This window comes from Vanessa tameamea, chromosome 28 (assembly GCF_037043105.1).
Source record: "Vanessa tameamea isolate UH-Manoa-2023 chromosome 28, ilVanTame1 primary haplotype, whole genome shotgun sequence".
Lineage (NCBI taxonomy): Eukaryota > Metazoa > Arthropoda > Insecta > Lepidoptera > Nymphalidae > Vanessa > Vanessa tameamea.
The window spans coordinates 5596812-5613434 of record NC_087336.1 but is presented as its reverse complement, the minus strand read 5'-3'; the positions used below and the strand labels follow the sequence as shown (position 1 = coordinate 5613434).

Here is a 16623-nt window from a genome sequence, read left to right as displayed (position 1 = left end):
CTAAAGTTGTTTTATAAAAAATAAATTCAAACTTTAACATTGAATTGGATTCAATTTAAGATTTATCATTTTCATTTCATACATAATTTTAAATGTAAAAATGCATGATTTACATTGCAAGTTCATTTTCCATTCACTTTCAATGTACTTCAAAAATTAGCTACCCATGACTCTCATGTAAAAAAAGGCGGTGGGGGGGGGTGTACTTTAGGAACTGCGCCATAATGATCGGCTGATTAGTTAAGATGTTAAATGGTAACAAACAAAGTCTAAACAAATTCACGTTCATACTTATAATATTAGTTAGAATTTTCATCCAGTTCTTTCACTTTTCAAATAAATAGTGAATGAGAAAAAACATTATTAGTCTCTTTTTAACGTGCGTTCAATGGGGTTGAATTGTTGGGGGACGAATCTTTAGTTGACTAGTTTAAAACAGAAATGAAAGCCTATCTATAGTAAGATGAACATTCAAAGTCCACTTTCAACATTAGGAAGTTAGCATAGCTCTCAGTTCATTTTTTGTCAATGACATATAATGGTTAACAGATATCAATAAGATTTTGATTTGAGTCCAATTTGTCATTATTTTTGAATTTGTATTATAAAACAGCCTTCTTGAGTTTTTTTTATATAGTTTTGCTCAAACAAAATGTTAGTTTACAATATAACCTAGTATAGAAATCAGTTCAGTGTTTCTATTTACTTTATTAAGAATATTAATGTAACAGTCACATCTCTGTTCTGGTGGAAATTTACTATGCACCAATAAAATTAGTTTTGACCGAAGAAATAGTACAGGTTAATTTTATATTGATATATTTGTAATCTAATGTTATGTAACTGAATACCGAGGTTATTACATAACTGTCATTGTGTAATGTAAAAATGTACTGGAATAAAATTAACCTAACCTATGTCTTGCATCAAAATTAATAAAAAAAAAATGTTGCCATTTAAAATTATCATTGACCAGACAAGAGTTTTGACTGTAGTATATATGTTCGAAAATTCAATTCAATTTATGATTTAGTATTTTTGCTCAATTACAAATAGTTTAAATGAAAAAATGACATAGATTTCAATACTTAGTTAGTTAGTGTGATTATAAGTTTCGACTTAAGCATATTTATTATAGAAAAAACAATTCAAGTAGATAAAATATGAAAATACTAAAGTTTTTAACACAACTGAGTACTAACATTCTTTATAAATAGAATAGTATTAAAAACATAACATTAATACTACTCTTGGGTTTGTTTTATATCTTAGAACTAATATTTGTATTGTCAATATTTTCCCTGATACTAAACACATTGCATTTTATTAATCTTCATACTTATTAATTACAATATTGTATAAATGTCCAGTGTGAAAGGCTTGTTATCTTTCGAAGCTCTAGGGCATAAGTTGGCCTTTTCCATCAGGTTTAAGAAAAATGTATCCGACTATTGTGTTGCCAATGCATTTATATTGGTTGTAATATAGTTACTATAACGTCAATATAACGTGATAACCAATAATACTAAGGAATTCTAGAAACAGCCAAGGGAATGGATACCATCATTTTATTAAGAAAATATTATAATAATTTTATTGTAATTTGGCGCGAACGGCGCGTTTAACTTTTGAACACACGCGGCCAGTGCTGCCATATACAAATTATTGCACTTTTTAGTGGGTTTCTTATATGTTAAGTGATTCAACACGAAGCTCGTTCGCGTGTCCACTGTAAAAGCAATCGCTTGATATGTTTTAGTTGAAATTACACAAAACTTTCTCCTAAAAAAGAAGGGGGCACTTAGTACAGCTGAGGTGCGGTCACAGGCTGTTACTTTTTTAACAAAAAGCTTTGAGATCCTAGTCCATTAAAAATTATCGGAAAAAAAATTTAGTAATCATTTTATTTTAATAATGGTGCTTTTAAATTCTTACGAAATATCTATATAATCTTTATTTATTGCATTTTGTGTTTGCGAAAAGTTTTTTGATTTAGAACAAAAATAAATTGATAAGAAAGGTATATTTACATAAATAACCTTGTAGATTAAACGCGTATCGTTCATTACTAAATATGCTCTATTAAACAAAGTACAGAAAGTATGTGAAGACGAGCGGCAAAGATATATTAAATGCCTTGGGAATAATACGAAGTCAAATCACGTGTGGCAAAATGTTCGCGACTATAATTATGTAGTGCCGATTGATTTTTTTTTTGATGTTCACATGTGTAGTTCCGGCATTATTGTACATCATAATATAATTAAATCTAAACTTTAGCATAGACTGATAAAATTGTATGAAAACCGCAGGCGGTTTGATAAAAGGATGTGTAATAGATTTATGAAAATCTAGATTGATCTCACAAAATTTAAACTTGGCTGGGTTTTCAAGGATTGTGGGAGCTAAGTAGATAAATTTAACATAGACATTCTTAAGGTGTCAATTGTACCTCTGGGCATAACTAAAAGCCATTAATTAAGCCAACCAATGAATTGAAGAAGCACTGTCAAAATTTATAACCCCATAATCATTCCCATACCTGTAGCAATCAGTATAAGATTCATTCTGAAACATACTTACTTACAAAAATTTTGATGTTTTATTCATTGATGAAGTGTTCAATCTAGATTTTCGTCAATAATATTAAATATTCCAAAGCTATATGAGCGCATCACGCATGATAATGTTAGTTTAGTTAATACCGTCAAATACAACAATTTCATAATGTATTATTTGTAAAACCGAGTTATAGAAATTTGTAGTTATGATTATATGATTTTTAAAATATTCTGGTTTAAAAGTTTAAATTTACTCTCTGACGGTTTAATTAATTAGAAAATGGTGCATTAAATAAATTTGTATATATAGAAACATGTATGGTTGAACTTAGTGAATATATTTAGTGTAAAATAAGATTTTTATACCTGTAAATCTATTTTAATATAATATGTTCAAATATAATGAATTAAAATGAAACTTACTGCATCTTGTATAACTTGTATGGATATTGGTTTAGTCTAGTGTTTGTTTTGTCTGTTTTAAATATTAGTTTGCCTTATTATTTGTACATATTATATTAAAATATATGATGGTATTCAATAATTTTGGTAAGACATAATAATGGTAATTGTAACGAGATGTATTATGAAATTGCAAAAATTGTTACATGTTAGAGTTGTGCAGAAGCCAATTGAATTAAATCATAGTGATATTCTATTTCTCTGAAATCATCAAAAATAACTATTTAAAATATAAGTTAACTTAAATAAGTACAATCAAACAGCATTACTTGGTAGTTTATTATGTAGCTACAGGCACAAGGGACATAACATTATTGTTTCCAATTCTTTGAAAATTCTTTGTTGGCACATTGCCGATGTAAGGAATGGTTAATATTTCTTACAGTGCTGATGTTTATAGATGTCAGTGACCATTAGATGGCACATTTGAAATAAATATGTGGTACCATTAATAATAATCTACATTACCTGCATTGGCTTCGGAGGGAGTTATTTCACTAAAGAATATAACATTCAATGTTTTTTTTTAATTAGGTGTTTTCTTTCAGTGTATGTGTTGTTGTTTGGTTTTATCTATTACATACATTTCTTAAACCGGTTGAATGATTTTAACTAAAATTTATAACTGTATTTCCAAAGTCTTTAAAATGACAGATTGAACAAAATAATATATTTTAGTTAAATTTAATTCAATAACATTTAGTACTGGTTAACATAATATCTTAACTAATTCAAAATAACTTTAAAAATATTGCTATCTCTTTCTAATATATGGGATTAGACAAGGACAGCAACTTTTCAATTTGTCAAATTAGTTTAGAGATTGTGTACAACAGAATCAGTACTATACTAGCCATTATTAGCTGTTTAGCCATTTTTAGGATATTAGTAAAATAAAAAAAAGTCGATCGAACAAACGCAGATTAAATACAAAAACTTATAAAAACATGTTTTTCGTTTGTCAAAGTGACTTAACTGACTGAATAAGAACTTTATAATAATAAATATCAATATGTACCTGTATAGAAAATGTGCACAATTTATTAAACTTCATTACATGCATAATATTTAGGTATTAGCAATATCTAGAATAATAATAGAAATTTAACATAATAGATTTTGTAATTAATTTAATGATATCTTAAAGGTTCGCAATGTTTTTCTGACGTCATAATTATATAAATTTATAATAACTTATGGATTGCTAAAATTTTTTAATCTGGTAAACCATATTCGTATTTTATATAAATATGATGTCAATTTTTTAATAAAGCTGGCAGCCCCAATGACGTTCGGCCTTGTACGGACACGCTAAAGTTACCGCTCATTGCGTATCACTTATACAAGCCAGATCACTGTGGGTCATGTTTAAATTTAAAATCTCGCATACATCTTAGAAAACTCTCGTTGAGAATTAACATTGATAGGAAAATGTAAATTAATATTTAAGCTAGATTTACACTGGAACTTAACATTAAGATAAGACATGTTCTTGGCGGTGATAATATGGTTCTATGATGAAAATATGTACAGAAAATATTGTTGAATTATGCCAAAATCGGTGTGTGTGGAAGAAGCTTAATAGTTACTTGTAATTCATACTAAATTTTGTTTTGTAATAATAAATGTATTGTGTTTATTTGTAAGCTGTACACCGCCATAAACACTGTAATTAAAAGAAAGCGTAGATTTTGTATAATTAAGAAGTAACTGTTTGTTTTTTGTCGCCAATGACAGCCTTTGAAGGGTTTAATTTTGTTAATATTTAACAAAAAAAAAATAAAGTGTAGTTACAATTTTCTAATCTGGAATATTATGATTTTGTGGAAATTATGTAATCTCAAATAAATTGAAATTTAATTTCTGAATATAGTTTTATTGATTTCATACAAGCAAACATTTTTAATTTATATTTTCAGTAGTTTCTATATGAACTAACAAAATAAGTGGCAAATTACACATTTTTCTTTTATAACTTCAATGAAGGAAAGTCTACGATATATATATATTTATTTTATAACACTTGTTTTCTAAAAGCAGGTACAGATAAGCATTAACAAATAATTCTAATTTAAATATTGATGATTTTAATGCTTACTAGCTGTCTTTAGTATTTGAATTATTTTTAAATACCATTTATTTGACGAAGATCTGAACCTAGCGTCATACTTTAATATTGTTTTAGTAATATTATTTAATTTTTTTTAAATATTTAATTATTATTAAGAATATTATTAGTATGATCAAATAGCAAGCGATATATTTTTAATAATAAATGCTTTGTTTATTAGGAACAATCTTCTAAGCCTATTACTATTTAGAAACTTCTTAATAACAGCATATTTTGGTGATTTTACTTTTGCACAGAGTTCCTGAACTAAAATAATAGGACTTCCAATAATGCCATCTCTCATTGATAGTTAAGAGTGAAAAACCATATTCAGTTAACCATAGTGTGTAGCAGACATGGCATCGTGGAGTTTATTAAACCTAAGAGAACAATGGCGTCTGTTTTAATTAATATATGACGTGAATATTAAATGGTCACGAAAATGATTGTATATTAACACTAATGACGTCTATAACTATTAATATTATTACTGTATATTTAGAATTTGTTTTGTGTTCAGCTACCATACATCTAACTACATATCGTTTTAACCTTAAAATATATTTAAAGCGTGTTGCAAAACTATAACTGCCTTTAATCCGAATCAAAACGTGAACCGAACGATAACCAGCATGAATCAATATAAATACAATTCCATACTATCAATAAACCGTTCTCCTAGAACTCAGCTAGATTTCTATCCAGTAAAATTCAGACATTTATTATTAATAAAATCAAGTATCAGCCCCATTTTTGGTACCACCTGCTCACTAGACTACAACTATATGAACGGTGAGTGAGCCAGTGTAGAGGCACTAAGGTTATAACAACATACACCGCAATTTAACAGCATATACCTTAAAATCTAAAGACATTTAATAAAGAAGAATATTTATATAATACAGTAATACGCACAAGCATAATCAACTGTCCTTTTAATTTAGCCTATTGCCTTTATAGTATATAACCTCAATAGCGCTAAGGTTAAAGGTTGCCTAGGTGATTAAAAAGATGCTACTTCAATACTAAACTCTTGGATTATCGCCTACCTAAGCTTTATAGGTCGTGATGTCGTCCTCACCGATTTCGGCGGAATCGATCAGGGTGGCAAGGAAGATCTACAAACTACAGGACATATTATAGTGCACTAGTGTGTGCGTACACAGGTGGACAAATACTAAATCACACCCTGACTCTCATAATCCGATCCGATCCGATGGGACCGATGGGTCAAATCCTAAACGACCGGAGAGAGTTCAGGCGCAGGCTTTATAGGAAATTAGAAGTGAAATAGAAATATTAGCAAATAAACTACCAATCAAACTGGCCTAGTATTTTGAAAGAAAATCACTCAATAGTTGCGAAGTGGACAACCCGAATATGAACACTCGTTTTAGTAGAGTTATTGAAGGAGTCCTACGTGTGGAAGTTACTTAATACATAACAATAACGTCTTGTGCGTCTGCATTTGACTATCTATTTAACTAATTGAATATTTCAGTGACTTATAAATCTTCATCGTACGTGATGGACAGCTACAGTGTAACACGTGAATGTATTCCATTAAATATTTATCATTTCAGAACAGGGAGACGGAAATGACATCAAATTCTGTATACTCAGTCTTTATATCTGAGATCGAAATAGGAGCGTCATTTCAGTAATTACGAACACATAGCCATGCCGTTTCCAAGTCTCCTCTGTTCTGGTGTGTCGTATCACTTATTGTATAGCACATGAAAATGGATGGTATAGAAGTATGTTGAACATGGCAGATGTGCTCGCTGCCACTTCCATTTGCAGCTGTTTATCTGTGTCCTCGTCTTCCAGTACCTCCTGCACCGATTGCTCCTCCTCCTCCTGCTGATCGTCTAACAGAAGATCTGTTGATGTATTGTCATTGTCGGAAGTAGTTGTAATGAACACCTGGAAATAAAACAATAAGCTATACAATGTTAAAAGATCACTGAAAAAATATTTCCACTTTATTAAATTCTTTATAAAGTAGAATGAAAATTCAATTTGAATTTCGGCTACGCCATTAATAGTAATAAATTTGTATATTACAATCAGGAAGGTGGCATGGACGAGTTGGGATGACGACGACCTTAATAGATGAAATTGACTGTTTTCAATATGAAGAAGCTCTATTTGGCGTTGAAGGGAAAAGTAAGAAAACCTTCACATCTTAGATCCTGAAGAAAATTGCACATTTAAGACTTGCTTTTCTTGTATATATTACTAGCTGTGCCCGCGACTTCGCACGCGTTTGAATTTAATAATAAAGTTATCGTTGTAGCCTAAGTTACTCCTTTTTACATCAGCTACCTGTCAGTGAAAGTAGCGTCAAAAACGGTCCAGTCGTTCCAGAGATTAGCCGGAACAAACAGACAGACAGACAAAAATTGAAAAAAATTTATATATTTAGGTAAATGTACCGTGTATACATACATATCCATTTAGTAAAAAGCGGTTACTTTAATGTTACAAACAGACACTCCAATTTTATTATGTATATAGATTATTAGCTATAGCTCTGGAACAAAACCGGTGCATGTCGCTTACATCATCATCCAAATCTATGATAGCCTGATTAGCGACGTCCTGTGGACTGTATGAGGCATAATCATCATCAGAGCTGTATTCATCACTTTCTTCCTCACATTCAAAATAACGACTCTGAAAAAAAAATATATATATATCAGTTTACTTATGTATTGAAGCATAAAATCTTGTCCTAAATATTAATTTTTTTTTCTCTTAATAAGGTGAAAGCATTTTTAAAAAATATTTCAAAATTGTATAATTGATTTTTTAAAATTCCATTAATTGTATTTATAAAAATCCCATCGTCACTGTTATGGCCGTAGCTTTAATTTTAAGGTATATTATGATTAGAAAATAATTGATGAATGAATTAATCAAAACATCAAAAACATATTAACTATAATAGTCTAAAGGTAAGAGTAGAATTAGTTAGTTAAAGAGTATTGCAGTATACACATTATCTAATTTTTATTAAGGCAGTTATAAATTGAGGTCAATTAAATGTTTTGAGGTCAATGATTAACCACTACCTACGGTAATTGGATTAATTTCATAAAACAGTTATACCACATTTAAGACCGAATGATGAAATCATTTTAGATCTTACACAAATCGAATTTAACTTTGCGTTCCCATATTTTATTTTAAGATAAAAAATAATATTACAAAAAACAAAATCATTTATTAAATTAAAAATAATTGTACAAATATCATAATATTCAACAACCTTATTTCTGTTTCGTTTCCATTATTATTAGTTAAGTTCGATTAGTTTGTACCATTAATAAACTTTGTGCATATGAATTACCCACAGCGTAAACGGAACATAGTCGCAGCCAACACAACGAAAAAAAAAATCTTTACGGAAACGTCAAAAAGACATTTGTCAAACTTTTACAATCGACCGTGTGTTATTATTTCATTACTCATCATTTATTTTGATTAAAACAAAGGAAACCATGTATGAGTGTACGACGTAATTCAATGAACAACGTACAGCGAGATATTACAATGATATATATCATATAAATCCGTTTCAAACTCTTCGTTTATCTATAATGTGGTGAAGATTATAAAAGTAGTTTATTATTGAAAATTACGTGTGCACACACCATGGCCGCGGCCCTCGCAAACGATTCCCCCAGGTATCGCAACAGCTTAATTTGCTGCAGCCCCAGAAGTGTAGACGTTACGTCTAGATCATCTTCATCGACCTCCGGATGTGTTTCCGCTGACGAAAGCTGTGACTCTAACTACATTCCCAAGTCAATAGCAAATAAGAAACTTAAAATTCACAGCTCGGCAACTAAGGAAGAATTGGAGAAAGCGATAAACCAATGCAAGGAATTAGTTTTAAATAGCCCTCAGTGTTCTGATGAGCGTAAATGGTTAGTGCGTTATTTAGTAGAACTACGTTTAAGATTAGAAGATCTGAAGGACAACGATGGTCAATTGAGGCCAAGAGTTGCCATAAAAGGGCACCATTTTGAACAACAAATTAATACAAGCAACAGAAAGCAATACTGTGATCATTGTAGCGGCGTTATATGGAGTATTGTGCAAAGTTCATATGTATGTACTGACTGTGGATATGTTTGTCACTATAAATGTGTAGATGATATATGCAGAGTGTGCGCGCATGTTGTAATGACCGAGAGAGGGCAATTTGAAATGAGCATATGCCCCGAAAAAGGTTTAGCATCACAGGACTACAAGTGTGCAGAATGTGGCACTGTCCTAACATTCAAAGACACTTGGAATGAGCCTCGTCTCTGTGATTACACTGGAATGTATTTCTGTGCAACATGCCATTGGAATGACTTATCTGCGATTCCAGCTAGAGTTGTACACAATTGGGATTGGGATAAACGATACATATCACGGCTAGCATACCAAATGCTGAATTTATCCTGGTCTCGACCATACATTGATGTCGAGAATATCAACTCTAGGCTGTTCAACTTTATTGCTGAATTAGAATGGGTCCACAAAATGAGAAAAGATCTTGAGTGGATGAGAAGATACTTATGTGCCTGTGCCGAGGGGTCCACTCTCCTGTCTCCGTTATTTGTACAACTCGGTGATGTCAATAAAAAGTACAGCATGGCCCACTTACAAGCTATAAATGATGGAAGTCTTGAAACTCAACTAACGGAATTAACTGAAATTTGCCGAGCTCATATAACAAACTGCGCATTATGTTCTGGAAAAGGATACTTATGTGAGGTCTGTGGCAATAATGAAATCTTATATCCATTTGACAGCGGAGCAATATTGTGCAACAAATGCAACTCCATGTTTCACAGAAGTTGCTGGTTAAGGAAAGGACAAGCTTGCTTAAAATGCTTGCGCTTAGACAACAGAAAAAAGGACACAGTTCAGTCTCCGGACGACGTTGACACACATTTGGAATATGACATTGATAAATTTGTCGAATAGATTTTTATGTTTGTTTATGATCTGTACATTTTAATAATAAATATTTCTAACAAATTGTTTATATTGTAAATAAATGCATTAAGGTCTAACATAACCAACATTGTTTGGCAATAATATATTTATAAGTTCAATTTAGCTTTACAATTTGTATGAAACTAATCTTTGTGACAAAAATAAAATGTCAATATTAAAAAAAAAAAAAATGCCTTGGTGCTGTTTATTAATAATATTTGAAATAAATAAGCTTTAATGCAAGTGCTAATAAAATTGCTCCAATATTATATAGATTAATGTTGTGTTGTTTGGCTGGGTCAAAAATAAAATTGAATTATCGAATAAGACTTTATTTTATCTGTATTTTTTAACACAAATCATTTGAATTTCGAATTCGTTTCAAAACAAATAAACTTTTTCAAGTAATTTTGAATCACCGAGTGTAACCAGCTGATTTTATTATGAGAAAAATATTGAACTATTAATATCACAGTCTTATTTTAAAAAAGTTTTTTTATAGTAGATCAATTATACTAAATATACCTACTACTAGCAGAGTCTGATACAGAAGATTGATTTTTTTACGGCATTGGAGCTAAGGGTTTTATGTGCGTGAAATTAATTACAGCAATCCGAATGTAAATTAACGGAAAAGTCATAAATAAAAATGTGATTTATATCCAAATAATTAAAATGTAGAATAGAATTATTGTTTATTCTTTTTAATTTTGTAAAAAGAAAATGGGATAATGGCTCAATTTTGCCGCACAAACGTGCCACGATAGTAGCCGACGAGCGCTCGAGAGATTCCTATATTTAAAAAAAACTCCCAACGGTGTTAGTAGACATTTTTTTATTCGTCGCTGCCCCATTTTACGAGGTTCCTCTTACCTCCTCTGACCTCTGTCCATAAATTGACATTTCTTTTAAATGCTTAACCGTTTTGAAAATTTTGACAGTTCGGTCAGACAGACGGATAGAATCAGTGATAACAATTGTATGTGTGTTTAACCAACATGACCTTGTATTTTTTAATGTTGAAAAAGAGTAACTACCGAGTTTCTTGCCGGCTACTCGGTAGAATCTGCATTCCGAACCGGTGCAGGTGGTAGCTTTACTCAATATAGTTTGTTAATTGACGATTCAAAAGTGCTTGTAAAAGCCTACTTGAATAAAGTATATTTTGATTTGATTTGAAGTTCTATTTTCAAATTTAATAAGTCTAAGATTTACACCGTCCTAATAACTGTTATTAACATTTTTTTTAATTATAGTATTTGTCATCTTTATACCTTACTATCCGTTGTTCGTAGTACTTATTTTGATCTAGAAGTACACCAATAGAAACTTCTGAATTAGGCCTGCTACACAATTTGTCATCAGTTAACAAAACGATGAGTATAGACTATATACACGTTTAGCGTATTCCAATGGAAGTAGGAAAAAAGATAAACAAACCTTAGACTTATGTATTTCATGCGATTTGCTAATGACTCAGCTATATTGTGCACTATTAAGAGTTTATGATTAACATGCCTTTACTTATAATACAACACTATTGCAATTAACTACTTATTTCCACTTTAATTTTACTTCCAAAATTCCGAAAACCGTTTCATCGACGTTCAAAACGCCATGTATTCGCAAATCCATAGTGAATATCAAAGGTTAATCAAGCTCTCGACCAATGACATCGCGTCAATTTACTGTCAAATGTTGTTTATTTGGCTTTTTTCTTGTTATGGTTGGAATAGAGTATATAAGTTACCTTACAATTATCGCAACTGACCTGACAATCCAGACACCGACACGACTCCCTGTACGTACAGCTCGTCAGCGCAGATTCAAAATGTTGCAGATACTGCACTTGCTCCGACTCCAAGTTCCGCTTCCTGCGCGCGAGTGACGCCAAGAACGAGAGGATAGATACTCTGCAAGATGGTTTTGATTTTGAATGTTCACTGAAAATAATAATTCGTTTAAGAATATTTTATTGTTTGTATACATTTATGATTGGATAAATTTTCTTGTAAGCTTATATCTTTATCTTACGTTAGCCTTCTAATCTACTTTCGACTACAACAACCGATCTCTGGCACAGGAAATGTTATATACAATACTGTCTCACAGACGCAGATACAGGATTGTCGTTTGGGAGGGACTTGGCCCCGCTAAAGGTAGGTTTTAGCAAAGTAAATACTAAAAGGGTACGACACAACTTAGATGTAGCATCTGCAAAATGCGTAAAGTCGATCACATCCAATGGGCGGTCATAGACGGTGGTGACCACTTACCATCAGGTAGCCCATACGCTCGTCCGCCAACATATGCCTTAAAAAAAACTCCTTAGCCCCCTTATAAATCCACCATTTCCTTCACTATAGTACTATGTAATGTAAATTTGATACCGGAGATAGTCCAGTTACGGGAGCGACTGTATGTGCTTTTTGAATGTAAGAATTGTAACACTATTAAACCCAGTGTTGCTATTGAGTTTTAGGATATCCCGATCAAGAAGTTGAATTCAGGACGTAATATTATGTTAAATTACCGGTATACAATGTGCGTTAGCTAACTAAGATACAAGATGTTTTAGTTGCGTGAGACGACGAATATAACCAACGTCAGCAAAATACATACATACATATAAATACATATAAACATATTAGATGAAATTTATAACAATGAAATGATAATTTACGGGGAGGGGTGTCTTCGTGAGTGAATAGATCTATAACTTGGTAGGGCTTCGTGCTAGTCCACCTGTATAATAAAATTGTAGAGTCTGTTTGTAATATTAAAATAACCGCTTTTTACTAAATGCACATGTATGTACCGACATATACCAAAATAACATTTTTTACAATTTTTGTCTGTCTCTCTGTTTGTTCCGGCTAATCTCTGAAATGGCTGGGCCGATTTTGACGGGACTTTCACTGGCAGATAGCCGATGTAATAAGGAGCAACTTAGGCTACTTTTATTTTAGAATTAGAACTAAATTCAAATACGCACAAAGTCGCGGGTAAAGTCGCGTAGTACTTAATATTATTTTGTTATGGTTTGAAAGGCGACAGAGCTGTGCAGGCACAAGTTACATTTTAGTTCCCAAGGTTGGTGACGTATTGGCGGTTTAACGAATATTTCTTACAGAGCAATGTCTATGGGCGGTGGTGATCACTAAGCATCCGGTGGAAAATCCCACCCTAGACTTATTCCTTATCTATTTTATACAAAGAAAACATCGATAACTCACTCTTGCTCAACGGCATTCATTATAGTCGGTTTTTCATCACAAAGCAAAGTCTCGCTCGAGCGACGTTTGATGCGACGCTTCACACAACTCACTGGCATATTCGCTTCACATATCACTGTCGAACAATTATTTTATATAATAGAAGATTTAAATAACAAGGTACACGCAGGATATACAAAAAATACCGGGCACCGCGCGTTGGAAGGCACCTCCCGAGGATGGTCGAGTCTTGGATCATCGATGACAGCTGACAGCTGGACAGCTGGATTTAGTAACTAATTTAAACAATATAATAATAATACTTAATATGTTGGTATTATTCTTGGGTAAGCAAACAAAAATATTTCGATAAATCTGAATGGTTACTATACATTCATTAGCTGTTCTACCGACTAATATAATATAGTTTATAACTGAGGTTTGTCTGGGCCTCGCAAATTCGAGCCTTTGTCCCTTAATTTGAAATTTAAATGACTTAGCTACAATTGTTATCTGTAACAATTATTTTTAATTATTCAAATTTATAATTTAATGTGTTTCGTTTTAAAAGCCTTCAACACCATTAGACCGACCACGTATCATTTGACACTAAATTAACGCGATTTAATTGGTCGAGAACTTGAATCTTCTATGATATTCCTAAATTGCGAAAAAAAATTTAATGTCTACGAAGATATTATCGGACCTTTGAAAGTAAAATCAAAATGGATATAAGTAGTTAAGTGAAATTGTGTTGTATTATAAATATAGATATATTAATCAAGAACTGTTTGTAGTGTACACCAAAACAGAACTATTAGCAAATCTAAGAATTGTTCATCTTTACTCTTTCTCCAATAGGAGATAGTGTCTCAATGAAATAATATTAAATGTTTTTTTAATAATTTACAGATGCAAACATACATCACAAATAATTTAAGTACTTATACAAAATATATTTATCAAAAAAAAATTGCACAACTAATAAATACCGGTGTTATTTTGATCGCAATAATTCCAATTTATCGTTTCCGGGTTATAATTAGCGTCAAAGTCGGCTGAATGTTTATTCGTCTGTTCGTTTGGCCACAGCTCCTCAACTGATTGGTTTTGGTAAATCGTTTCTGTCGATGTATTTCCATTTTCGATGTCATAATTGTTTGGTGGTTCTAATACCTACAATGTTTGGAAATTCAATATATAAAATTGATAGTAATAATATTTTTATCCTTTATCTCAATAGAATTACGATACTTTAAGAATATTAATATAATTAATAGTTTTATAAAGCTACATCAAATTTAGCAATCTTAATTCTCAAATAAATTACGAATTATTGTTGGCTGAATCCGCAGTAAAAACAGTCATAAAAAAGAAAACAAAACATGAACAAAAGGCAATGACCCGACTGACAGATTAAAAACGAAACTACACAGATTTTAAATTTGGAACCTTAGAGAACACGCTAAGAAATGACTTTTACGAAACTTGATCTTTACGAGCGACACAGCTTCAATCTCCAACTTGATCCAATTGACCTTTTCAAAGTATGCTTTAAGCGTAAGGTTTTGAGATTTCTCAGACTTAATGTCGTAAAAATACATTTCTAAATTAAACTCGACTTGTTACTATTAATAAAATAAAACTTACCTCATAATGAGCTCTGCTTCCTAAGAAAAAAACCGCTCCATTATTGCCCGCAGCCATCTTTGTTACTGAGAATATACATGATTAATTTTATTTTGAAATTACCGTAATAATTTAAATAGTGTTGTTTAAATAAATATGTTTAATATAAAATAACACAAATTAAAAAATATTAACTGATGTTTTTACCGATCCTAAATGCGTCGATTTTTTATACGACCTGAACATAAATACTATCAACGTAAAATTAACTTTATTACCGGTGATTAAAAGTCTTAAGTTTAAGGTAGATATAAAATATATATAAACTTTTTGCTCACTGATTTTATTCGGTTATTCTACGATTCATCGTGTACAGTTCCGATACATACAATATTATGATAACATGCTTACGACAAGTCAAACTTTATACCAGAGTTATATATTAATAATTATTTTCTAATCTCAAACCCGACTGTTACAATTGAAAGGTGTGTTAAATACAAAAAAAAACTCGGTTAGGTGTGTAGTTGGGGGATCCCGGTAACAATTTCAAAGAGATTCGTAAAGTCCAAGTAACACGATAAGGGATCATAACATCAAAAGGGTCTTTTGATCAAATACTTCTTTCATTCGTCATCTTTTTCGAGAAGCATAGATGATTGGATTCGAGGGTTCCGTTGCTTAAATTAATTTTACTACACGTCTACCAATACAAAGGTTATAGAACGAATAATAATAATATTTAATAATAAGAGCTTGATCTATCCCACAAAGAGCAATGTTAATATTTTGAAATTTTAACTTCAAGTTAAAGTTTAAAATAATTCGTAATATTGCAGGAATAAAAAAAAAATTAAAAATATAAATTTAGTTTTCTGGTTTTTAAGAAATGGACATAACTTTCAATAAATAAAAATTACTTTATTTGAGCTTTATTCATTGAATTAAGCTAGAGATCATGCTATAATTAATTCAAAATATTTTTGGAATCGCAATTTTACAAGTTAAGTGTAATAATAATAACATCGGAATGTAAATTCTATAGAGATGAACCGGCACTAAACTCATACAAAAGTCATGCATGAATCAAATATAGTTTCTAAATTTATTAATAATAACTGAATAGCCTTATTTTTTTTTTAAATATTTGATACCTTCGCCCTTAGCTCACATACTCGTATGTATCTAAAGCTGTAGGAGGATTGTTGTTTTACAAAAGAACTGCAACACGCTCGCCAAATTTCATACTACTTGTGTGCATGTTTTTAGTAGCCACTATTTAATTTCGACGCTTTCTCTATTTTGACAGACTCTATAGAAATATAAACACTCAAAGAATGTCTGTGTCTACCCATCGAAGACTGACTATAATTCTTGTTCTCTAATAGATTATACAATGAATGCCGTGACATTTGACTTAAAAAAAAAAACATATTAAGATTGTAGTAAAGGTCACAAATCAAGAGCCAAGACGATTATTTCTACTTGTGGATTTGTCTCTACTTTGTGTATATTATGATAAAGGCAGATGGAAAATGCACAGTATTATAGCGAAGCAACAAAAAGGAAAACAACTGCATGTTTAATTTTAGTAAACACAAAAGAGTTTTTATTTGATAATGACGTGGTATTATCAATATTTATACTA

At 31.1% G+C, this 16623-nt stretch overlaps 3 protein-coding genes across 3 annotated transcripts in view; 2 read left to right on the top strand and 1 right to left on the bottom strand.

The window, feature by feature from the left end:
- LOC113391837 (uncharacterized) overlaps positions 1-16623 on the top strand; it is an 83070-nt gene that overhangs the window by 49310 nt on the left and 17137 nt on the right. The gene's annotated exons all lie outside the window — the stretch shown is intronic.
- Positions 4298-15054, bottom strand: LOC113391848 (uncharacterized). The gene is made up of 6 exons (XM_026627953.2): positions 14997-15054; positions 14339-14522; positions 13368-13482; positions 11903-12074; positions 7699-7812; positions 4298-7059 (listed from the first exon to the last, which is right to left on the bottom strand). The coding sequence occupies exons 1-6, from the start codon at positions 15051-15053 to the stop codon at positions 6856-6858; spliced, it is 846 nt and encodes a 281-aa protein (XP_026483738.2). The 5' UTR covers position 15054; the 3' UTR covers positions 4298-6855.
- On the top strand, positions 8550-10458 carry LOC113391832 (differentially expressed in FDCP 8 homolog). Its single transcript, XM_026627929.2, has one exon. The coding sequence runs from the start codon at positions 8794-8796 to the stop codon at positions 10117-10119; it is 1326 nt and encodes a 441-aa protein (XP_026483714.1). The 5' UTR covers positions 8550-8793; the 3' UTR covers positions 10120-10458.

Excerpts from the sequence above, each read along its gene's own strand:
- LOC113391832 (XM_026627929.2), top strand. The coding sequence starts at position 8,794 with ATGGCCGCGGCCCTCGCAAACGATTCCCCCAGGTATCGCAACAGCTTA.
- LOC113391848 (XM_026627953.2), bottom strand. The coding sequence starts at position 15,053 with ATGGCTGCGGGCAATAATGGAGCGGTTTTTTTCTTAGGAAGCAGAGCT. Across the intron at positions 13,483-14,338 it reads TTGCGATCAAAATAACACCG|TGATATGTGAAGCGAATATG; the intron begins GTATTTATTAGT and ends ATTGTTCGACAG. Across the intron at positions 12,075-13,367 it reads ATGAATGCCGTTGAGCAAGA|TGAACATTCAAAATCAAAAC; the intron begins GTGAGTTATCGA and ends TATTATTTTCAG.